The sequence below is a fragment of the Labeo rohita genome, chromosome 20, assembly GCF_022985175.1.
Source record: "Labeo rohita strain BAU-BD-2019 chromosome 20, IGBB_LRoh.1.0, whole genome shotgun sequence".
NCBI classification, from domain to species: domain Eukaryota; kingdom Metazoa; phylum Chordata; class Actinopteri; order Cypriniformes; family Cyprinidae; genus Labeo; species Labeo rohita.
The window spans coordinates 19,007,122-19,033,555 of record NC_066888.1 but is presented as its reverse complement, the minus strand read 5'-3'; the positions used below and the strand labels follow the sequence as shown (position 1 = coordinate 19,033,555).

Sequence of the window (26,434 nt, the reverse complement as noted above, 5' to 3'; positions counted from 1 at the left end):
CCTATGTATTTGATAACATTTCTGTTAACTTTACACTGGTTTTGACTACAGCTGCATTAAATTAATAAGCACTAAACTTGCTTTAACAGGTAAAAACTATAGTAGTTGCTATTAACAGGTTGCAAAGTAAAGCAAGTAAAAGTGTTTACAAAATCCATAAACAATGCTCTAAAATCAGTCATTTGGAACGAAGATTTTAATTCTTACCATCGTCCACCGGCTACTTTACTGGTTTTCATTCGAACTGTTATCTGTCCCATGCGCCTTTCCTAGATTGTCCCCTCTGGCTAGATAACTGTCCAATCAACACCGACTTTCAAACATGCATCATTCTAATTCAAGATCTGAGGTCAGTGCCATGTTAAAAATAAAAACACGCAGGAAGGATACAGATTGGAGAGATATTATATTAACTGGGCACAGGCAAAAGTGTTCATTGTTCATTTTTCAAGAAGAGCAAAATAGATTTAATATTTAAAAATCACACAAGCTCGGGTGGATGGGCTGCGCTAGCCGGTAATGAATGCTGGAATCCAGCGATTGCAGTTTAGAGTTTGTCGCCAGATGGAGCTGTTACCCCAGAATTTAATGTGGAGACTCAGCCAAGTACCTGTGGAACCATGAGAATGTTGACCTGGCATTGGTAGTCAAGCGTTAATGTAAAACTAGCATAAAATGCCATGTTGTTCACCTGAATATTTCTTATATTTGAAATTCATATTTTCAGAAGCTTGATTTTTGTTAAATGTCCATTTTAAATGTCTATTTTATTTCAAGTGATCTTTTATGTTTTTAAGTGTTGTCCAAATATTTGGACTGTGTATTAGTACACTGTAAAAATGGGTGAAAACAACCCAGCGTTGTGTAAAATATGAACAAACCCAGTGGTTTGGTTAAATGTTTAACCCAACCTTCTGGGTACTTTATTTAATTGCCTAAAAATTATAATATGTGACCCTGGACCACAAAACCAGTCATAAGGGTCAATTTTTTAAAATTGAGATGTATCATCTGAAGGCTGAATAAATAAGCATTCCATTGATGTATGGTTTGTTAGGATAGGACAATATCTGGCCGAGATACAATATGATTTGAATATCTGAGGGTGCAAAAAAATCAAAATATTGAGAAAATGTCCTTTAAATTTGTCCAAATTACATTTTTAGCAATGCATTTTACTAATCATAAATTAAGTTTTGATATATTTATGGTATAGGAAATTTTAAAAATATCTTTATGGAACATGGTCTTTACTTCATATCCTAATGATTTTTGGCATAAAAGAAAAACGATAATTAACGTTTTGTTGGCTATTGCTATACCAGTGCTTAAAAGGAACCCAAAATAGGTTGGAAATTAACATTTATTAATAAGTGCATAAATGTGATGTTAATTAATGTCCTGTTGAATGTCTAATACAGGAATATGCCTGAATATTCCTGTATTAGTAACCCATTCCTGTTTATTTTATTTTATTTTATTTATTTAAAAGATAAATGTTGTTTTTGTTTACCTTTTACCTTTTTTTAAAAATAAATAAAATGTATATTGTATATTTGTTATTATTATTGCCATTCAAAAAAAAAAAAAAATAAAAATAAAACATTTTTCTTCTCTTTTTCCATTTGTCCTGTCACTGGATTTATGAATGCTTTGACAGTATGACATATAAACAGTTCAGATGCAAAAGCCTCTAAATCCATCTGACATTTTTCTTTAAAATTAGCATTTCTTTCTGGCTACTTTGTATAGGTTTCTGTGTAAATACTGGTACTTCTAATTGGGCTGAGGCTGGAATTTAGCGTGTCTGAAGTAAAAGTATTTGATGGACGTATACTTGATAGTATTTGATGGACGTCAGGAGCATTCACTCAGTATCATTATCTCATTTTTGACCAAGATGGGTTTTAGCTGGTTTTGCATCTGATCTCTTCATATAAACTAATTATCACAATCAAGTATGCATTTTTTTCAGCTTTTTTTAGTGTGCTTTTATCCACAGCAGAATGTTGTTGTTGTTTTTTTAAGATTACTGGTATTTTATTATGGCAATGATGTATTTTAAAATTGAAATGTTTCTCATATTTGAGCTATTCCATCAGAAATGTGATGTTAATTAATTTCTTATTGAATGTCTAACATAGGAATATGTCTGAATATTCCTGTATTAGTTGCACATTCCTGTTTATTTTATTTTATCTTAAAGATTACTGTTGTTTTTAGTTTACCTTTTACATTTTTAAAATATTTCATTAATTGCATATTTGTTATTATTGGCACCTTTTTTAAAAAAATCGTTTTTCTTCTCTTTTTCCATTTGTTCTGTCACTGGTTTTTGACAATATGACATATGAACTCATCATCACAATTAAGTACGCAAAATGTATTTTTTCCTATCAGCTATTAAAGAGCTAGTGTGCTTTTATCCACAGTAGAAATAACATGATTAGATTCAGTCTTTCTTCATGGTCCTAACCAAGTAAAATGCAATTACTTCTTTGTTTAATGGTGTGCATAACACTGTCCCAGTGGCTTTAATTAAGCAAAAAAGCGTTTCCAGCCTCATTCCTTCTCACGTTCAACCTGTTAACCCTGCTTGTGAGAGGCGTTTAATATTGCAGTATAGAAAGTCTTTTTTACATGCTGCATATTTTCCGTTTGACAGAAGCATCGCAGGTGATGCAGATGCGATCGTCCTCGTGATGGTGCTCCACTGGCATTGAGAGGGAGAGCGCTGGTGTCAGTGAGTGACAGCAGCGGCAGTGGGCTTGCCCGCTCTCCCCTATATGGCTGTGGATGGAGCGCTATGCTAATATCGGCAGGACAGGAGAAGCACCGCTCCGCTGCCTGCTGTCAGTGGTGGCTTTCGGAGTCTAGGCAGGCTCTTCTACAGCCATGGCCGAAGGTGGTGAAGGGGAAGATGAGGTTCAGTTCTTACGAACTGTAAGTAAAAACACCGTTCTTTATTTTGCGTATGCAATATTGTTTTTTGCGCATTTTTGATGATTAATTACGATAAAGACAGTGTAATGCTGAGGCATCAAAAATGTTGGCTCGTACGCTGGGTTTAAAGCAACGCTGTTGGGCTTCTCTTAGTGGTCATATTGATCTATTTGGCGTCCTCACGCCTATATAATAGCGGGATGTCATATTAGCTGCTATTTAGAGTATTATTCCCTTATTTGGAACTTGAGTCAGGTGCGAGTTTGAGCTCGCAACGCACCTGTAGTCAACGCGCGTGAATGGGAATTCAATGAGCATCAGGCAGGTGCAAGGACGAATGATGTTTATGCCACTTTAATATGGGCTAGAGTGTGATGTGCATGTTTGTCTAAGAAGGAATGAGTATGTTTTAGTACTTTGTTGTAGTTACTGAGCGCGCGATTTATCAGTAAATAAATCCAGTTGGCGCTCTTGCGCTGTTTGTCCAGCATAATTCTGCAGTATTTTTCATTCCATAAAGAAGTGCACTGTTTGTGTGTTCATAAAGTCCTCCCACATGCGATTGCATTTGATACGATCCTCTCACCTTCTTTAGGACTTTTCTATTTCTGTGGTTAGACGCAGATTGGTTACATAGATGCCGTGGCGCATGGCAGTTACCTGTGTAAACGATATGATAGGATATGACACCGTGGTGTGAATTACTGTCACAGTGGAGTTAGTTATGAAAATGTAGAGGTGGTTGGTTAAAGGTGTTGTGTGGACTGCTTAATGTATTTTTAAATGTTGTTACGTACACTCATTTACACTCATAAGGGACCCAAGCAGCATTTTTTTCTGTATTGCAATTCTTTTGCAATTATTTAAACAAAAGAGACCTAAAATTGAGATCCCAAACTAGTTGCCTAGTCAGGTCTGCAAGTAATGTAGGTGTGTCCTATTTTGCCTACTGTACTTCCACATTATATTCTACGCCATTTTGCAATACAGTGCAAATAGTATTTTCACACCTTTGATTTGAGATGACACTAGCTTTCTAAAAATCATATTTTGTTTTTATTAATACTTTTGTTTATTAGTTTTTCACTGCAATTTTGAAACATTTTGAAAAGTAACATTTTTAATTTCAGCAGCTTATATTATAAATTGCAAACTGCTGATCATTGTGATATACATGTAATATACATATATGCATATACATATGAGATGTCCAGATGGGGCATTGTACCAGCCTTTGTGATAATCAGTGACAAGACTAAGCTAATTTATGTTTTTGTGAATAACACCACATTGTAAATGTCAGAATTCTGATCAGAATTGTTGTATGGTTTTCCATTTCTGAGAAATGATCCTCTGTTTAAAAAAAGGGACTTGCCCTAGGTCATCTGATATGCATTAATAGTAGATAAAGTTACGTAAAGCTATGTACACTACACTACACCACACAGTAAGATGTTTTTTAAACAAGTCTCTTTTGCTCGCCAAGCCTGCATTTATTTGATTCAAAGTATAGCAAAAACAGTCAGATTTTGAAATATTTTTACTATTTTTAAAAAAACTTTTCTATTTAATTACATTTTAAAATGTAATTTATTTTTGTCATCAAAGCTACATTTTCAGCATCATTACTCCGGTCTTCAGTGTCACATGATCCTTCAGAAATCATTCTAATATGCTGATTTGCTGTTTAAGAAGCATTTATTATTATTATTATTATCAGTGTTTGAAACAGTTGAGTATTATTTCAGGATTATTTGATGAATAGAAAGAGCCAAAGATCAGCATTTATCTGAAATAAAAAGCTTTTGTAACATTATACACTATACCATTCAAAAGCTTCGAGTCAGTATAATTTGTTTGGGGGGAAAGAAATTATAGAAATTAATATTTTTTATTTTTTTGTTTTTAATTAATACTTATTATTTAGAAAAGATGCTTTAAATGGATCAAAAGTGATGATAAAGACATTTATAATGTAACAAAAGATTTCTATTTCAGATCATTACTCCAGGATCAGTGATGCTAAAAATTCAGCTTTGAAATCACAGGACATTTTACATTTTAAAATAAATTAAAATAGAAAACAGTTCATTTAAATAGCAAAAATATTTCACAATTTTACTATGTTTGCCGTACTTTGGATCAAACAAATGCAGGCTTGGTGAGCAAAAGAGACTTCTTTAAAAAACATTAAAAATCTTACTGTTCAAAAACTTTTGACCAGTAGTGTACAGATTCCACGACTGTTGCCAAATTTACACTGCAAAGGTGGTATAGAAGCGCTTCTGCAGTGGCATTTAGGTATTTTTAAACAGACTGTTTAGCTGCTCAGAGGTGGCATAAATGCATTTACACAAACATTACATATGTATAATTTAATATCAGGGGCTAAAATGGCTCAGAGAAGGGATAATTTAGACGTTTTTACAAGTGAAGTTTGAGCAGCCTTAACTCAGTTGTGTAAAGAGGTCTTTTGACATTATCTAATGAAATAGCTAATAAAGAGTACTGAGACAAGGCACAGTTCAGTTTGGAACACAGTGCTTTAAATAACATATACATGTATGCATGAAAAACCTATTGGGTGCCCCAGTTAGATATGTAATAGAAAGTGTGTAAAAACTATATTGAGGTATTGTCTTGATGAATTTATGTCAGCATTGTTTTACTTTGCAAATGCACCATCAATCAAATCTATCACACCAATTTAATGCAGTCTGTTATAGCATTTTGCATGAGGCAGGTGCATGACATCTCACTTCCCTGTGAAAGCGTTAGAGTGAGAACTCTGGCAGTGAAGGTTACAGTCTCACTAAATAGCGGACATTAATGCACCCTAGACCTCTGTGAAAGGTGTCCCAATTCTGTCTTTGCTGTTAGGTGGCTGTGCAGTCGCATAGTTTTCACACTGCAGCTACTGGACATTTTATATGCATCCGAATGTTATTCATTCTTTTTGGGCCTCCCTTTTATTTATATAGTAGAAAATCTTTTGTTATTTAATCAGGCTCAGATAATCAAGCCAATTTACTCTGAAGGACATCAATACTGGGCAGCATGTGATTAAGTTGTAATAAATAAGTGTAGAGTAAGTGCCCAGGGGAAAACATATGAGTTATTATAAATGTAAATAAGAAAAACAAAACTAAAAACAGAGACTCAGACTACAAGCTGCTCTCTTTAGAGAAATGGTGAGGAGTACAGTATCAGTATGTGCAGTGTTGGTCTAATTAGATTTGACAGTGTTGTTTATGCACACTTCTATAAATCCAGATGTAGCATTCGCCAGTACAGTAGCACTGGGCTTATTTGGAGTTTATGTTGTTCTGGAAGCCTTCTGCATTCCAGGGTTTAAATTTAGCCTCTTAAAAGTTAATACTTCCACCGCACATACGCACACAGCTCTCAGACTCCTGCTCCATAGGTCATTGCATCAGCTAGTTTAACAAGCCAGGCCACTGATGTTTCAACACCATTTTTATTTGCACAGTATCGTATTTTAAAGTCAACAACTACCACAACATGTGCTAAGATATTAAAAAAATACTGCGAATCTGGATTAGTATAACATATCCTCACCTTACTACACAGTGCTCTGGAAAACTTGATTGTGATTGGTCAATTACGTGGCTTTGCCATCAAGTGGTCGACTATCTATAATGATGCCTGCACTGTAATGCATCAGCTATTAACTGTAAATTTGACTAGGCATTCTCTCTCCGCAACTACAGTAAAAATGGCCTTAGAAGACTTCAGTATTAATTTTATAGTGAGCATTAAACTTTTAATGGCAAGAAGCTCAGAAGGCCTCAGTTAAAGCAAGAAAAAACAGTGCTCAGAAGAAGAAGGAGCTTTTAGAAATCAGTTAAAATGCTTAAAACATAACTTAGAAAAACTAGTATTTTATTTATAGTATTTTCAGGTTTATTTAACAGTGACAATGCACATCAATAATACATAAATGTACAACGTGCCAGAATTAGACAAAAGGCTATTTTGCATCTGCCATCCCTGGACTGATGGAAATATTGTCTCCCTAAAACATGCAGAGACGACTTGTAGTCTCTCCCCCTCTACAACTACCTCTGTCCCTGCATAGAGACTTTTAGATTTACTAAAAAACATACATACAATTTTAGATGCATTAAGTTGTAGGCAGTTTTAGCCATTCTGTGTTATCTCCATACATCTGGATGTTGGAATTGGGACAAACATTTCGCAAATCATTTACATACAGAAAAAATAAAAGTGGGCCCAAGATCGAACCCTGCGGGACACCTGCTGGAAATAACACCTGAATGATCATTTTTCACTCTAACTAACCAATGTCTGATGTGTTAGATATGATTCTACCCATTTAATGGTGCCTACAGAGAAGTTAAATGTATTTAATTTAGATAAGAGGATTTCTTGAAATAGAAGTTGGCTGTTTCTGTTGAGTGATTAATATGGAAACCAAACTGATGTGGATGTAAAGAATAAACAATGGTATTTAAATGATTTATCATTTGATCTGCGTCAAGTTTTTCGACCACCTTGGAAACCACCAGCAAAATGCAAGGCAATCTTCTCCTTTAAATACGGGTATTACAGCAGCTATTTTTAATGTTTTTTAAAGAATTCTCAACTTCTCACCAAGCCTGCATTTATTTGATCCAAAATACTGCAAAAACAGTAACATTTTAAAATATTTGACTATTTAAATGAACTGTTTTCTATTTGAATATATTTTTAAATGCAATTTATTCCTGATTTCAAAGCTGAATTTTTAGCATCATTACTCCAGTCACATGATCCTTCAGAAATCATTCTAAAATTCTGATTTGCTGCTTAAAAAGCATTTAGCATTATTATTATGTTAACAACAGCTGAGTAGGATTTTTTAGGTTTCTTTGATGAATGGAACGTTCAAAAGAACAACATTTATCTGAAATAGAAATGTTTTGTAACATTATAAATGTCTTTATCGTCACTTTTGATCAATTTAAAGCATGCTTGCTAAATAATAATATTAATTTCTATAATTATACTGACTCCAAGCTTTTGAATGGTATAGTGTATAATGTTACAAAAGCTTTTTATTTCAGATAAGTGCTGATCTTTGGATCTTTTTATTCATCAAAGAATCCTGGAACAATGTACTCAACTGTTTTAAAGGGGTTATTGGATGCAAAACTTTTATGTGTTGTTTGTACACAACCACCCTATATTGATAAAAATCCACCCAGTGACGTCAGACCAAGGCCGCTCCCACAATAGTTGATTGACACGGCCATCTTACCTTAGACCCGCCCTGAGTGAGCTCTGTAAACACTCCGATCGCCATTGTTTCGACTCCGGTGCAGGGGAAGACAAGAATGTCTCAGACTGAGCGATTGCAGTCATCATTTACCCCCGACATCTGAGCCGCTGAAGATGCAGAGGATTAACGCTATTTCCGTTTTAGAAGGAAATGTGCCCGATGATCCACATAAATGCGTCTATGTTCGCACGAATCATTCATTATCCAGCTTCACCTACAGCAGAAGTGACTATAAGGGTCTTCATGCATCTTTGCAAATCATCTTCCATAAATAATGTGCTAGTTAGCAAGTTCTGCGGCTTAATGCAGCTAAAGTAAACAGAACTGCTTGTTACCCCACAGAAGAGAAGGGTGGGGCAAGCAAAGCTCATTAGCATTTAAAGGCAAATGCAACAAAACGTCTCTCTCTAAAAAGGGCTGATTTTGACAAGGTAAAATGGATGTTTTTACACTACCACTGAGAAAGTTTAACCAACGTGTGCTATAGACTTCTCATTAAGACCCTAACGAATCATATCAACTTGTGGAAAATGGGCATCTGATGACCCCTTTAAATATTGATGATAATAATAAAAAATGTTTCTTGAACAGCAAATCAGCATATTAGAATGATTTATGAAGGATCATGTGACATAAAGACTGGAGTAATGATACAATTTAAACATAAACCAGTTATTTTAAATAGTAAAAATATTTCAAAATATTACTGTTCTTGCTGTACTTTGGATTAAATAAATGCAGGCTTGGTAAGCAGAACAGACTTCTTTTTAAAACATTAAAAAATCTTACTGTTCAAAAACTTTTGAAAAGTAAATTGGATTGGAGATTAATTTGTCACTTTAATTGTTATTGATAGGTTGATTGTTTTCTACGTCGTAATGGACTGTTTAACTGGCTTGCAAACACTAAAAGAGTCATTCGTCATTCACTGAATTTAATTTAATGCTGTCAGATTTTGTTTTCCAGTGCTGTGTTTCTTGAGTAAGAGAGAGTATGTGTTTTTTTCTCACATTAAACAAGTTTAATTATCCCCAAAAGAGTCAATTGCATTCCCTTCTCCTCATGAGGTGCTATTTGCTTGTTCATTTTAATTTCACTGATGTGTAAGACACTGTGGGTATCAGCAGATATGCTGACATAAGAGTTGTTCATGCATCTTGAATGTCATTCAAAGGACTGTTGCAGATATAGGTCATCTATGCATGAAGAGTATAGGCATAACATCCCTCTCTAGTCTTGTGTTTCACAATGGATTTGTGTAATCAATAGTTGTCGAAACTGTAAATATAATGATTTTATTATAGAGTTTTAGTTTGCACACACCTTTTAAAACACAGCAATGTGTTATAGCAGTTATAATGTGGTAATTTCAGGTGTTGGTACTTCATTAGTCATCATATACAGATTATGTGTGTGTTTTTACACAAATGTTCCTCCATTTCTTGTTTCTTCAAATAAGTTCTGTTTAGGAAACACCTCCTAGAGATAACCTTTAATTTACACTAGTACGCTTGCAGCACACCACACTGTTCTGACAGCTCTTAACATGTGTATCCTTGATCAGCAATTGAGGTGGAGATTTTAAAGCGTTTCGTGCTTATCTGCTTTCACATTCCACCATCACTGAGGCCGTGCTGGGTGTTGATAGCTTCGGTGACTATGAGTAATGAGAGTCGCCCAGGTAAAAGGTAAACCACAGAGCTTTGGGCCACAGCTGAAATCCGCAGTACGTGAATTGAATTGTGTGTGCGCTTGTTTCTGTGCTGTTTATATGCGGCTGCCGATGAGTGACTCAAATGCGGTCTATGAGCTTCATGTGGCAGTCTCAGCTCATTGAGCTTCCCTCAGATTAATTGAACCCAGACTAATGTCACTGCTCTTGTTGTGGCCTCTGGCATCGGTTTATCCCAAAGGGAACAAGCCATCTGTGCTAAAGGACAACACAAGTGTTTAGACTGAAAAGTGTTTATGTGGGTGTTTATTGTACTAGCATTTATAAAGCATGTTTAGTGTATTATTCATCCGACAGGACTGTATAGGTTGAGCTCGTTAACTGTTATAAACTCCACTTGAGGCAATTTATTTTTAGCGGGATTACACAGGAATTCCTGTCTTAGGAAAGTCAGCACATATGTGGCATAGCTTTTGCTTGTCTGACACACGGGCCTCATAGCAGTGATGGCCCTGGGGGCCCCCGGAGCTGACAGCTTACTCAAGAGCACAACAGCGCTGGTCAGAGGAATTATCCAAGCCAGATCTTAAAGTGATAGTTCATCCATAAATGAAAATTCTGTAATATTTATTCACCTTCTTGACTTTCTTTTTATTGTGAAACACAAAAAGTGTTTTTTAGAAAAAAATTCTGAAATACATACTGAGTTTTGGGTCAGTATGATTTTGTATCTTTTTAAAAAATGCAATGCTTAGATTTAGCAGCAAATCAACATGTTAGAAAGATTTCTGAAGGATTTTGTAATCTTCTGAAGGAGTCTGTTTTGCCATTACAGGAGTAAATTACATTTCACAATATATTAACATTGAAAACAGTTATTTTGGATTGTAATAATATCTCATATTTTTACCATTTTTACTGTGTTTTAATTCAGGTTTGCCATCAGGAATAAATTACATTTTACAATATATTAACATAGAAAACTGTTATTTTAGATTGTAATAATATTTTATATTTTTACCATTTTTACTGTTTTTTAATTCAGTTTTGCCAACCAGAATAATGACATTTTACAATTTATTAACATAGAAAACAGTTATTTTAGATTGTAATAATATTTCATTTTTTATTTTATTTTTTTTTACCATTTTTACTGTAATGTAATTCAGTTTTGCCATCAGATGAATACATTTACATTTGACAATATATTAAATTTAACATAGAAAACAAATATTTTAGATTGTGATAATATTTCATATTTCTTTTTACCATTTTACTGTATTTTAATTCAGTTTTGCCATCACAGGAATAAAATTATATTTTACAATAAATTAACTAGGAAAACAGATATTTTAGATTGTAATAATATTTCATATTGTTGCCATTTTACTGTATTTTAATTCAGTTTTGTCATCACAGGAATAAAATTACATTTGACAATTTATTAACATAGAAAACAGTTATTTTAGATTGTAATAATATTTCATATTTTTACAATTTTTACTGTATTTTAATTCATTTTTACACCAATAAGTGACATTTTACAATATATCAACATAGAAAACAGGAATTTTAGAATGTGAATGAGGATTTGTCAAGCTGTCAAAATTTTTTCATAAAAGTATTATAAAAATAGTCCATAAGACTTGTACACTATTTTCCAACTCTTCTGAAGTCACATGATAGCTTTGTGTGAGGAACAGACTGAAATTTAAGTTGTTAATCACTAAAAATCTTGACATCAATCCTAGCTGCATGATTATGAGAAAAGTAGCAATATCTGATGTGAGAGTAAATTTAGGTCTTTTCAGTGAATCAGTTGATCCAGTTCGCAAGATTAGTCTAGTTTACAAGCTCTGAAATCCAGTCACATAATGGTAGCAGGGCACGAAAAGATTTTAAGAGAATAATGATACTTGAGATTTAGTCTGATCGAGTATATTTATATTTTATGATACTTTTTTGTCATGTTTAAAAGGTTAATTATGGTAACATTTCCAATCATGTTCCTTAAATTTCAGGATATTTTTGTGTCTTATGTGGAAACAATACAGCGTACATTATTTAAAAAAATAGTATTAAAGTCATTGGCGTTTGGAACAACATGAAAGTGAGCAAATGATGACATTTTTGGGATCTTTCCCAGTGCATTAATTGCTCCTCCAGCCATAATCAGTGAACCCAGAGTTCACACCTTCTTTTTTATGACCAAACCTCATCTGATGCATCAGTATTTTATCCGCATCCAAAGATATCTCTGTCTACCGAGAGTCTGTCTGAATTCATTTGTTACTGTAGATGGAGGTCACTCAGGCATGCATGCAAGCCATTTTCTATTGCGTGAGGCTATTTTCCCCAGCAGTGTGCATGCTAAGTGAGCCTGGACTGCAGAGTAATACAATTTGTAATTCGGCTGTAGCGGAAGGCACAGTTCTTGCTGTCTGTGAACCTCTCGGTCTCAGACACCCGAAGCTCGTCTCCCTGACCCAATCACATTTTTAGCAGAGCTCTCAGACTGCTTTAAAACATCACAGCATGCCTTCTGCTGTGTCACTCAAGGAGTCAAGAGGGAAAAGTCACTGTAAGGATGCTTGACAGCACTGGTGAAAAGGCTTGTGCATTTTTAATCGATTTTCTCTGAATGGCCTCTTGTGTCATACCTTTTCTTCGTTGCTGATGCTGGTTCTTTGAGAGTCTGATCACCAGCAAAAATCTACATCAGTTGTAGGACAAAGAAGAGAGCCACTTACAGTTTACGTTTCTTGAGGAAAACATTTCAGGATTTTTCTCCTTATAGTGGACTTCGATGGTGCCCGGGAGTTTGAACTTTCAAAATGCAGTTTAAATGCAGCTTCAAAAGGCTCTAAATGATCCCTGCCGAATGGTCTTATCTAGCTAAACGATTGGTTATTTTCTAAAAAAAATACAATTTATATACTTTTTGACCTTAGATGCTTGTCTTGCCTAGCTCTGTGATGCGTATGCGAATTCTGTGTAATCCGGGCCAATACAGTTAGGGTATGTCGAAAAACTCCCATCTCATTTTCTTCTCCAACTAAACTGTAAATGTTTTTAGAAAATAACCAATCGTTTCAATAAATAAGACCCATTTTCCTTGGCTGGATTGTTCAGAGCCCTTTTTATAGCTGCATTTAAACTGCATTTTGGAAGTTTAAATTTGTGGGCACCACAGAAGTTCACTATATAGGGAAACAATTTCTTTACAGCTAAAGAAAGAAAGACATGAACATCTTGGATGACAAGAGGGTGAGTAAATTATCTGTAAATTTTTGTTCTGGAAGTGAACTAATCATTTAAGTAGCACAGGTACAGTGTATTTGTAGCAATAGCCAAAAATACATTGTATGGGTCAAAATGATCGATTTTTCTTTTATTCCAGAAATCATTGTAATATTAAGTAAAGATCCTGTTTCATAAAGATATTTTGTAAATTTCCTACTGAATCTAGTGAATATATCAAAACTTAATTTTTGATTAGTAATATACTTTGCTAAGAACTTCATATGGACAGCTTTAAAGGTGATTTTCTCAATATTTAGATTTTTTTAGATAGTTGTATATCGGACAAATATTGTCCTATCCTAACAAACCATACATCAATGGAAAGCTTATTTATCATCTTTTAGATGATGTGTAAATCCCAATTTCAAAAATTTGACCCTTATGACTGGTTTTGTGGTCCAGGGTCACATATATAAAATAGAAAATGTAATTTAATAATATTTCACAATATTACAGTTTTACTGCATTTTTGACCAAATAAAGCAGCCTTGGTGAGCATAACCTCTCAAAAATAAAAAATCCTATCATCCCCAAACTTTTGATTTTGGTAGTATCCAAAAATGCAGGACTGCAGTGTCCATTCGTTTCTTGTTTCCATGGTAACTACTTCTGTGATTGATAGATCTTGCTTTACATTTGTGGGTAGTGTAGTACTTACTTCACAAAGTAACATAATTAGCTATTGGCTTCTCCTGAAGGGGTGTCTGTCAACAGTTTTTGGTTATAAATGATGTATGTGGCCTTTAAAAGTTTGAGAAATTCTTTGTAACTTGTTCTTACTTTTAGTTCAAGGTGAGCATATTTTTCTCATAGAGCATTATTGAATCTGCAAGTTAACCGGATGCAGATATGAAGGTGATAAAGATGTGAGCTCATTCAACCATCTCATTAAGCTGTCATATACAGGAGCGTGAGCCACCTGCTTGGTGAACTGCAAGTGCTTGCAATGAATTTGAGTTATTTAAGGAATAACAGTTTAGCTGAGATGAGGAAAAGACAAAGAACCATCTCTTCAAACTCCCACTTTAGGTGAGAGCATTCCAAAATGCCAAAATATACTCGGAATTATTCTTTTTTTTATTGACAAGTTGTCAGTGGAGTCTGAAGTCTGAAATAGTCTTAAACGAGGAGTTCCCTTCCAGTACAAAAATTTACAGATAATTTATTCACCCCCTTGTCATTCAAGATGTTCATTTCTTTCTTTCTTCAGTCAACAAAAAATTATGTTTCTTGAGGAAAAAAATTCAGGAATTATCTCCAAATAATGGACTTCAATGGTGCTCCCAAGTTTGAACTTCCAAAATGCAGTTTAAATGCAGCTTCAAATGGCTCTAAATGATCCCAGCCGAGGAGTAAGGGTCTTATCTAGCAAAATGATCAGTCATTTTCTAAACAAATTAACAGTTTATATGCTTTTTAACCTCAAACGCTTGGCTTTTTTTCCCGGTTCAATACAGTCAATCCAGTTAGGGTATGTTGAAAAACTCCCATCATGTTTTTTTCCCCAACTTCAAAATCGTCCTACATCACTGCAGATACCAACCCAGTGTTTACAGTGTGAACATGCAAAGAAGATCAAACGCCCTTTTACAAAAAAAAAAAAAGGTAAAACAGCGATGTAGGACTAGTTTGACTTTGAAGAAGAAAATGAGACGGGAGTTTTTTGACATACCCTGACTGTACTGACCCGGATTACACAGACTATGCATGTGCATCACACGAGACGAGGCAAGATGAGCATTTGAGATTAAAAAAAAGTATAAACTGTGAATTTGTTTCGAAAATGACAGATCGTTTTGCTAGACAAGACCCTTCTTCCTTGGCTGGGATCGTTTCGAGCCCTTTGAAGCTGCATTTAAACTGCATTTTGGACGTTCAAACTTTGAGGCACCACTGAAGTCCACAATAATGTAGATTATTCCTGAAATGTTTTCCTCAAGAAACATAATTTCATATCGACTGAAGAAAGAAAGACATGAACATCTTGGATGACAAGGGGGTGAGTAAATTACCTGTAAATTTTTGTTCTGGAAGTGAACTTCTCCTTCAAAAAGTCAGAAATAAACTATTTTTTAGGGCTTTGAAAATGTAAAAAAAAAAAAAAAATTCTGATTTTGTTACTAATCAAATAAGCATGTGTACAGTTTCACTCAAATTGTTATGCTGGTAATATAAAATTTGCATTTAATTAGTTGTCTCAGACTTTTATACCTCACTTTGCTTATTTAGACCTCACTTTGCTTATTTTTATGTTGGAAGTTGACTTCCAGCATAAAAATGTCCTGATAATTTACTCACCCGAAAAGAAATTAAGGTTTTTGAGGAAAACATTCCAGGATTTTTCTTCATATAGTGGACTTCGATGGGGATCAACGGGTTGAAGGTCCAAATTGCAGTTTCAGTGCAGCTTCAAAAAGCTCTACACAATCCCAGCTGAGGAATAAGGGTCTTATCTAGCTAAATGATCAGCCGTTTTCTAAAATTTTTTTAGAAAATAAAAGGTAAAACAACAATGTTGGACAATTTTGAAGTTGGAGGAGAAAATGAGATAGAGTTTTTTGCCCTACCCTGCATTTTTGAACTGAATTACACAGGCAAAGAACTAACCACGCGTGACTTTTCCAACATGATTGCGCAATGCGCATCTCATAGCTATTGCAAGATGAGCAGTTGAAATGTTTTTTTTTTTTTTTTTTTTTTTTTTTTAGAAAACAACCGATCGTTTTGCTAGATTAGTCCATTATTCATCGGCTGGAATCATGTAGAGCCCTTTGGTGCTGCATTGAATCTGCAGTTTGGACCTTTAACCCATTGATCCCCATTGAAGTCCATTATATGGAGAAAAATCCTGGGATGTTTTCCTCAAAAACCTTAATTTCTTTTCGACTGAGGAAAGAAAGACATTAATGTCTTGGATGACATAGGGGTGAGTAAATTATCAGGAAATGTTTATTCTGGAAGTGAACTAATCCTTTAAAATGATTTATGATGTGTTTGGAGACACAAAACCATCGTCTTTCAGACAACTGAAAAATTCTACAGTGTTCGAGACCTGGGCCGACTGAGCATGTGCGTACATTTCAAAATAGCATTATGGGAGGGGCGATTTTGTGTATTCACCTTTTCTCAAGTTCATGTCAGTGGCAGTGCCGGGTGAGTCGTGAGCATTTATTTGGCACCAGAGCACATCAGGACCTCTCGGGTTACAGTCCCTGAAGTCTTCAGACCACACACCCACACCTGTTCATGTCCTTAAAGACACAAACTGAGCATGGTGAAGGAGGGGGGGGGGGTGTAGCAACCCATATTCCTCTGCTGCACCTGTGTTTAAACTCACAGGCACGATAGCTTGAATAGGATTAGTCTGCCAGGCGCAGATTGGTTTGGCAGAAGGTCCAGGCAGTCATGCGTACGGAATATGGATGGATAACACAGAGTTTGGAGAGTTCTGGTTCTTGCCCTTGTGATTTGGAGCGGACGCACCCCACCCCCTGCATCCTTAAACACGCAACACCCCTATAGATAGACTGTGACTCTGCCCCTTAGCTGTTTTGCAGATGGCTTTGCGGCTCTCCCTGGATCACTTTGCTGCAGATTCACCAGATTCCTTGGCAGGAGATCTAGATGGGACCTAAGAAAGGGAAGATCTCCTCTTTTAGATAAAGACCGCTCGACTGCATTAAGTGGATGACGTTGTCTTGTAAATAAAATATGTGTTTACATCTGATCACTGTGTGTACAGTCCCAAACACAAACATCTGTCTTAAACTAATGCTGTATTTTAATAAGAATGATAAAAAATGTATTGCCAAAAATAAGTAAATAGAATATATATTGAATGTATACCCAAAGCATGGATATACTTATCATACATATGTTTAACAGATAAGTGCAAGCGGAAATGTAGTGCACAGAATTTGTGTCAGTATGTACATGCAGTTTAATAAGTATGTTAGATAGATGGTAGATAGATGGATAGAAATATAGATAGATAGATAGACAGATAGATAGATAGATAGATAGATAGATAGATAGATAGATATTTTTTAAATGTTGTGAACAGAATTTGTGACCCAACATTAACATTTCACCCATTTCAGTAATATGAATAGCTTTTCTTGCTCAGCAGCTTTGATTGATCTATGTATTATTATTTAAAGTGAAATACAAGACAGATACTTTGTCAGTGAAAAGATTTGTTTCAGGTTGTGAGGGGCTAAATTGGGCTGGAACAATTTGGAAATTGCTGGCAATTTGTTTGTCAATTCTGTAGGCTTCAATTTAGATCCTGTACGTGCATTCTAGCTCCATTTAGAAAGTTTACTTGATCCAAACATATTTGTAAAGAACGTCAATGTGCCCCACACATCAGACACCAAATCTGCTATGTGGCCAGTTTCTGTTCCTGTGAGATTTTCTGGACTGCTTACATTGTAGACAAGAATCATACCACTGGACCTGTGTATTTACGTATTTATTTATATTTTTAAAATAGATAATTTATTGTTTATTGTAAAAAAATAAATAAAAAAGTATAGACTTTCTCAAAAAAAAAAAAAAAAAAAAATCTTACTGACCACAAACTTTTTAATGGTAGTATAGGTAATAATTACGGTAGTGTAATGATATCAAAATATTACAATACGATAATAACACAATATGAAGTCCACAATATGTTATTATTGTAATATTTAAAAAAAAAAAGACAAATGAAGACTTGGGGAAAAAATTCTAATTTTGTACATTTTAAAGTTAAATTATTCTATCTAATGCACTTTAAGAGTTCAAAATTAAGAGCTTCATTCCATGTTCTTAACTAAGTAAACTTAATTCAGAAAAAAAGTGAATTGACTTGTACCTGAAATATAAAGGGGACTTAACCTTCTTTTTATTTGTGGTATACAGTCTCAGTCTAAAATATATTCACACTGGTGTTTTAGGAAGCCAAATAAATTAGAATATAGTAATAAAAATAATAACAATTTGATATATTGTTATGCCTATGACAGTAATAGCCAGTGTTGGAGAAAGTTACTTTTAAAAGTAATGCATTACAATATTGAGTTACTCCCTAAAAAAAGTAACTAATTACTTTTGATGGAAAGTAATGCGTTACTTTTTAAATCTGGGCAGGGCTTGCTTGTTTGCTTTTAATATAAAAAGTTGTTTTTGGCAAATGTAAAAGCCTTTTCACACCACAAGCTTCAGGCTTTGAGAAAAGTGAATTCACGTTTGTACAGTAGACCACAGAAGAAAAAATGTTAGATTATCTTGAGCAATTTTTGCTTATTAGTATGGTTGAATTGGTTCATTGAAGGTCAGCAGCAAAGACATCGGTTAATAAAATGGTATTAAATGCATAAAGGATATTTGTATTTCTTAACATATTTAATTATTGCAGGTTTGCATCATATTCTGAGTTGAATTTCACTGTTTTTATTCATTCTGAGGAACACTGAATCTATTTTTTTGTGAGTGAGATTAATTAATGCATGTTCACATTTATTCTAAAACTAATATCTTACTCCCGATTTCTCTCAACATGGAGAAAGGAGAGCTTTTAATCAATAAATGGGGAGAAAAGTAACTGCCGTTACTTATTTGAAAAAGTAACTCAGATATTTTCTTGTCAATTAAAAAGTTACCCCCAACACTGGTAATAGCTATATATTATAAAACAATTGAACTGTAAAGTAAATGAAAATGAATATTTCATAGGTATATTATTTTTGCTTTACACCACAGTGGGGAAATTACAATACTTATTTCCTAATTTCTACACTTGAAAGAGATATTTTGAATATGGACTGCAGTAACGTTATCCATTTAAACCGCTCGCTGTCAGCAATTCATACTGGATTTTTAAGCTTTTTATTTTGACGGAAACGGTAGTAGAGCTTTTATTTTGACGGAAAACTCCAGCTTCAGTGAAAACAGGCTTACAAAACGTGTTTCGCTACAAATCTAGTAAAAGGCTTATTTGTTTACATTAGATGTTGGTTTGGGGTCTGTATTATGTTACTAGGCTCTCCACCGCTTTACTGTCAGAGTATCAGAGTTCCCATTGTCATTCTTCAGTTTTAGCATGGCTTAGACAGCTGAGCTAGACAGCCCACTTTAATTAGCATAATTCAAGCCCAAATACACACAGGTTATTATGCGTGTATTCAAAACGCTGGATGTTCTTGCTAGCTCTCATCTCATTAACGCATCCTGAACCTGATGAATGAAATATAAGATATGAACTTACACACCGTGACTGTGTTAAGGAATTGTTACAGCTCTGACGGTGTTCATCAGAACCATGGCAACCATCATCTAGAATTAATGTGATACGTGAGCTGGCACACAAGAAAAGGAAACGCAAATGAGAAAGAAATCAATATTTTCCTCCTCGGAGAGAATGAGGATGTACAGAGATTGATTGTGGATTCTAATGACATAAGTGTCTCCACTCTTCTTCCATTCCTCCAGTGACAGTTCTGAGATAATTTAGCTGTTGCGTCAATAAAATTTACTTAAAATTGACATGAAATTGACATTTCTTTTTAAGGGACTTGATAAGTTCAGATTTTCTTTATAAGTGCTTTTTTTGTATCTGTGACTAACTGTAAGTACACAATTTCTAGTCTAATTCCCCTGAAAAGAACACCTGGGCGCTGTCGAAAAATTGCTCCTTTTCAGTTTCTTAACAGCCTGACACAGCAACAGTGGCTCAGCCAATGGTGTGAGTTTAGGGCGGGACTATTTATTTGGCTGGCCAATGACAGGCAGGGGGAGTGGCTAGGAAACCTGTTTGAAAACAGACCTTGTTTTTACTGTGCTGTTCGGTGATGCTAGGTACAAAGAAATTTGAAATTTTTGTCTTTAAGTTGTGTTAAGCTTTTGGGACTACATTGAGTGAAAGTATTTCCTGTGATTTTGCTTTTAAGCACACGTTAAATTAATTGTTTTTGTCCTGGCAGGAAGATGAGGTGGTTCTGCAGTGTGTCGCCGCCATTCAGAAGGAGAACCGCAAATTCTGCCTATCAGCAGAGGGACTCGGCAACCGCCTGTGTTATCTAGAGCCCACATCAGAGGCGAAGGTAAAGCCCCATATGTTCTGAAAAACTAATCACTGCTTCAATATCCCTAAACCCTCCCACGCAAACCACAATGCAGAGATTGAAGCAAAGCAGTTTAGAAAACACCATTAATTTAGTGCCTAGACAGCTGCAAAATAGCAGTGCATAATATAGTATTACACGATGTTTTTCTTTCAGTATGCTAAATAAGGAATGCTTTAAACAATGTGGGAAAGAAAATTGCATGGTTAAAAATACATGCAGAGTGAAGGCACTGGTTCAAAAATATTTGCCTTTAATATGTTGTCCTCTAGCAATACATCAAATTAATGGGAAGAGATTCATGTAGTTGAAAACCATGCTCTGCACCATATTTTCTATGCATCAGGAGGCAAGGCAGTAGAAGATATGTGGGCATCTCTATGGTTATGTGCGGTGCATCTACTGAGCCTGACCTTGCTTATGCATTATAAAATGAAGGTGGATAATGGTGATAATCTTTCTGTTATCATCTAAAGTATTGGTCTTCTTCATGCATATCAATAAATGAATCCTTATGGATTCACTTGCAGTGCATAATGAATAACCCTGCAGTGGTGAGACATCTGCTGTAAGTGACTGAGTGACGTAGAAGATAAAACTGTCAGCCTTTACCATCATGCTTTACCATCTCCCTGGTCTCTCAGATGTATATTTAAAACTATAAATGGAAAGGCATTTTATGTGAAACACATATATAGAGGCTAGGGATCATATATATGGGTCGTATTCAAGGTCATTAAGTTTTTATTCTTAAGTCTCATGTGTTCAGTTTTCATATGGGGGAAATTATATATATATCCTCCGAGGAGGCAGGTGACTCAGTGTCTTTTCAAAAAAATTGGATGAGAAAAAAAAATGTAGTACAAAAATAAAACACCGCAAATATGGCAAATTATACCATTAAAAAGTGTATAAATCACTCGTTTTTCTAAAGAAACACTATTCAAAAGCAACACCAGCAGGTAAAGTTACAGAGGGAGTCTATGTCTCTCTCGCCTCCCCTGAGCCCAATGAGTTTTAACAGACCCCCTAAAGTGTGCAGTGAGTTTGGTGGGGGGAAATTGAGATTGAATGGGGCAAAGTCACGTAAGAGGAGGCAATGCCTCCATTGCGATATGATTAGATATGACTGGTTTGTGTTCATGTTAGTTCCATGTTTACAAATCAGTCTGAATGAATAATATAATGGCGTTAATGGGAAGACTAATTTAAAAAAGTAAGCAAACACATTTATAACCACAAGATATAACCACTTTGTTACGTCAAAATAAAACTTAAAATGGAATGAAAACATGATCTGTGGGAGTATTTACTGAGCTTTTTTACTGAGCTTTCATAAATAGTTAAAATGCTTAAAAACACTAACCTGATGAGAATCATACTTAGCTTTAATAAATAGAATATTGATTGCATTGTTAATGTAAAAATATAATTTAGAAAATATATATATTTTTCTTTTTCTGATAGTGTAAGTAATGTTTATTTAACCACGAAAATGAAACTGGGACATGAATTTGTTTAAAAAAAAAATATATATATATATATATATATATATATATATAAATTCTATATAAATTCTATGTAAATTCTAAATTTTAAAATTATTACATTGTTAAAATAAGATTGCATAACTATTTAGTATTAGTAACAATATAATTAATACAAATATTTTTTAATAATTCATTATGTTGGATAATTGATATTAATGCAAATTTTATATTGTTTGTCACCAGTGTTAGACAAGTTACTTTAAAAAAATTATAGTTACTAGATACAGCAGTAACTGCAGTAACTGAGTTAGTAACTGAGTTACATTATTAAAAAGTAACTATTTCAGGGAATGTAACTATTGTGTTACTTAAAAAAAAAATGTTTGAATATGTCAAATAACTTGGATGCCTCCAATATTAAATATGGTAAATGAATAAAACATTGTACACTAATCTATACTATTTTAATGTTGCTGTGGGACAATGTGAGAGACACCTTCCAGGGGCTAAATATCATGTTATTGGGGTCGCGTCAACCCGCGGACATCATAATACCAAGAAAACAATGTGCTTTTGTAAAATAAATAAAATAAACATGGTGTGCTCTCTGCCGTCTCAGTCTCCATCACCCTTCTTCACAGACACATAAATAAAACAACCTAAATCTCCATAATTATGTGCCTCACAGACATGAGACATATATATATACATATATATATATATACACACAAGTGGCTCCGTTTTTCAAATTTTAAACATCCACATGAGACGTGAGAACATGTAGGTAAACACCTACATCACCTCCGTAAACAAATGTGATCATTCATCAAGTTCATCTCGGCTACTTTTCCTTTCTGGAAGAAGATGCGGTGAGAGAAATAAGCCAAAATTTACCTCAGAAGAAGAACGCAACGCAAAGATTATTGTAACACCACATTTTATTGTTAGTAATGGTAATGGTGTTGTAACGGGGGAAACAGTAATTTATTTGATTATTCGTTACTGAAAGAAGTAATGCCGTTAGTAACACCGTTTATTCATAACGCCGTTATTCCCATCACTGTTTGTCACAAAATGTATAAGTTACATTCCTTTGAACAGAGTTGCATAGGAGGATTTTTAACCTGTCTAAGACATAATACTTCTAGTATTTTCTCTTTGTATTTTATGGCTGCAGATTACTTTCACCAGAGGCATCTGTCACTCTACTTAGCACATTCTCTCCACTCACATATCATATTAAAACCTGAAAGGGCAATGGTCACCATAAGTCATGGCTTATTTCTCAATGCAAATGGAAGATTTAGGTTTTTTCACGTATACACTTTGTAAGACTGTATATGATTCAGACTGTAGTTATCAGAAGGTGACAGAATGTTCACTTTCTCAGGATAGCTGAACCAGACAGTCAAGGGGCTTTAAATAGCAGCCTGATAAACAGATGCAGGGTGGGAGACGACTTCTCAGACCAAGGGTGGAGCTCACCACTTGCTAATGTTAATCCTCGCTGGCCTCTCAAGCTAATCCTAATGAACACGTATTAAAAACAAAACATCTATTTGGGACTAATGAAGGGCTTTAATTTGTAAACATAACTACTCTACCAATTATCTGACTTTATCTAGAATCAAAAGACAAATAAGCAACTACACACACACACTATGTCTCTCTCTCTCCACAGTATTTTCCTCCTGACCTATGCATCTGTAACTTTGTACTGGAGCAGTCGCTCTCAGTGCGAGCTCTACAGGAGATGCTCGCTGGGCAGAGCGGTGAAGGAGTAAGTAAACAAATCACAGTCATTACAAGATTACAATACTGAATATATCTTCTACTAAAAATACTTAAATACTTTCACCTTTGAGTGGATTTCACTGTCAATAGGGAAATATATTGGTGCACTGTCATGGAATGACATGAAAGTATTCAAACGCCTTCATTTTTTCATGTTATGTTATGTTGCAGCCTTAAGTTAAACTGCTTTAACTTTATGTTTTTTCCACATCACTCTACACTCCATACACCTTAATGGCAAAGCAAAAAACAGGTTTTTAACATCTTTGCAAATTTATTAAAAATAAAACAACTCAAATGATTTAATTGCATAAGTATTCATACCTTTATCTAAGACACTTGAAATTTAGCTCAGAAGCATTCATATCGCTTGTAGGTGTTACTACACTCGAGTGAAGTTAACCTGTAGCAAATTCATTTGAATTAGTATGATTTGGAAAGGCACACACATATTAATAAAAGGCCTAACAGCTGAAAATACATATCAGAGCAAAAACCAAGCCCTGAGGTAATAAAAAAAAAACAAAAAAAAAAACTGTCTGTAGAGCTCAGAGACAGGATGGCATCAAGCCACACATCTGAGGAAGAGTTCAGAAAAGCATTCTGCTGCATTAAAGGTTAACAGAAGCATGTAGTCTCCGTTACCCTTAATGGAAGAAGTCTGAAACAACCAGAACTCTTGAGCAATTGATGGAGAAGGGCTTTGGTTAGACTGGTGACCAAGAACCTGATGGTCACTCTAGTTGAGCTCCATGATCATATGTGGAGACAGTAGAAACCCACAGAAGGACAAACATCACTGCAGCACTCCACTGATCTGGGCTTTATGTTGGGGTGGCAAGACTCAATCCTCTCCTCAGTGAAAACACATGAAAACACACTTGGAATTTGCAAAAAAGCACCTAAAGGACCCTCAGACTGTGAGAAACAAGATTCTTTGGTCTGATGAACCTCAGTTCCAAGCATCATGAATGGAGGAAACCAGGCACTGCTCACTATAGGGCTGTTTTTCAGTGGCAAGGCCTGAGGGACTCATCAGAGAAGAAGAAAAGCTCAGTGCACCAAAATATTAAGATAGCCTTAATGAAAGCCCAGTTCAAAGCATTCAGAACCTCAGACTGGGCAGAAGGTTCACCTTCCAACAGGACAATGACCCTGAGCACACAGCAAGAGTGGCTTATAGACAACTCTGTGAATGCCCTTGAGCGGCTTGAACCCAAACAAATATTTCTGGAAAAACCTGAAAATGTTTGTTGGCTCCCATCCAACCTGACAGAGCTTGAGAGGCAAAGAGGTGAGGCGAAGAATGGCAGATAACTGACAGATGCAGATGTGCAAAGCTTGATGAATCATACTCAAAAAGACTTGAGGCTGTAAAGGTGCTTCAGCTAAGTACTGAGTTAGGGGTATGAATACTTATGCAGTGTACTTAATTCAGTGTTTTATTTTTAGTAAATTTATGAAATTGTAACAATTCTGTTTTTGCTTTGTCATTAGGGTGTAGGGAGTGTAGATTGATGTTGGAAAAAAGTCATTTAAAGCAGTTTAACAAAGCAGCAACTCATGCAAAAAATAAAGGGGTATGAAAACTTTTGCAAGGCACTGTATATATTGCTTAAACTACTCCATTGACTGCATTTCTTCTGCATTGTATATGACCTAGGGTAAGTAATCAAGAATTATGACACTGATATTGTGTAGTACATAAATGACAACTAAAATTCACACTGGCAGGTTTTATTTGGAGAGTTTTTGGTTTGGTCTTTAGTCCTCAGATGGCATAATCGCTTTAGATCTAGATAGTAATGCAAATCAATGATCCCTTAATCATTTAAATATCTACTTACTAACAGATGCAGGTGAGGTATGTATTGTCATAAATGGATAAAATACTGTTACTGTTATCTTTTTAATGTCTATGATAGTATGGTACCTCACCTTTTGCTTTGCATAGACTAATTACACTGCTCCATATGTCTATTTTGCTTTCAGTCGCTTGTAGAAGTACATTTTTTTTCTATCATGTAATCATATTTTTTTGATAAAATTCACTTCACAGGTATACATTTTATTGAAGTTATTTCAAGTGTATTAGCTCATGGGTTGCCTCATCATCTGGCAACATTTAGTTCATTATATCCAGTATCCAGTATAAACATATACATATTTTTCTAAAAACAGTAGCAAGAGTGGGTTTAATTAATTAATTTGGTTTGTGGTGAGACATAATGAACTGAATGTTCTAAAGTGGTGATGGTTTTCCAACTGCCTTTTTAATCATATTTGTATCTTTGTTCATCGTTGCAAGAATCCTGATCATGAGCAATGGGTATGTCCACAATTTATTGACCAACGAGTATGCATGAATGTCAATCCGAATTCTACATAATTATACCTACTGCTCCTTATTGAGCATCCCATCCACTTCCCGTGTCTTTAACTGAACTGGATTTTTAAGTGTGCTTTAACTCATAGTATAACCCAACTAATACAGTTCACAGTGCTAACCCTGTCAGAGAATCAAGGTCTCTCTCCTTTATCTCAGACTTGTCTTCCGCTCTCCATTTTTATGTCATGATTGAGAGTGTGGAAATGTTCCTGTAGCCCAAAGAAGATGAATTAACTTGTCAAACCTAGAACCTAGTGGCCCTGAATTATGCAAATCCCAAAATAAAATCTACTGGCTAAGCATGTTCCGCACAGGGCCATCTGAATGCTTTATTTGCCCTCCCTTCAGCACAAAATGGCATGCTCGATGTTTTATTTCATGTTTATTTTTTTACTGCAGCATTTTGAAATGAGATTGTCACAGCATATATTTTAT

The 26,434-nt window shown here is 34.9% G+C and overlaps 1 protein-coding gene across 2 annotated transcripts in view; it reads left to right on the top strand.

Annotated features, from left to right (window-relative positions):
- The first annotated feature begins 2,789 nt into the window (after window positions 1–2,789).
- ryr3 (ryanodine receptor 3) overlaps window positions 2,790–26,434 on the top strand; it is a 105,689-nt gene continuing 82,044 nt past the window's right edge. Inside the window, exons 1-4 of one of the 2 annotated variants that reach the window (XM_051139581.1) lie at window positions 2,790–2,943; window positions 20,186–20,305; window positions 23,498–23,596; window positions 25,919–25,939. In XM_051139581.1, the coding sequence (XP_050995538.1) occupies window positions 2,896–2,943; window positions 20,186–20,305; window positions 23,498–23,596; window positions 25,919–25,939 (288 nt within the window). In that variant the 5' untranslated portion in view covers window positions 2,790–2,895. The remainder of the gene's footprint in view (window positions 2,944–20,185; window positions 20,306–23,497; window positions 23,597–25,918; window positions 25,940–26,434) is intronic. The other variant, XM_051139582.1, reaches the window with a different exon arrangement.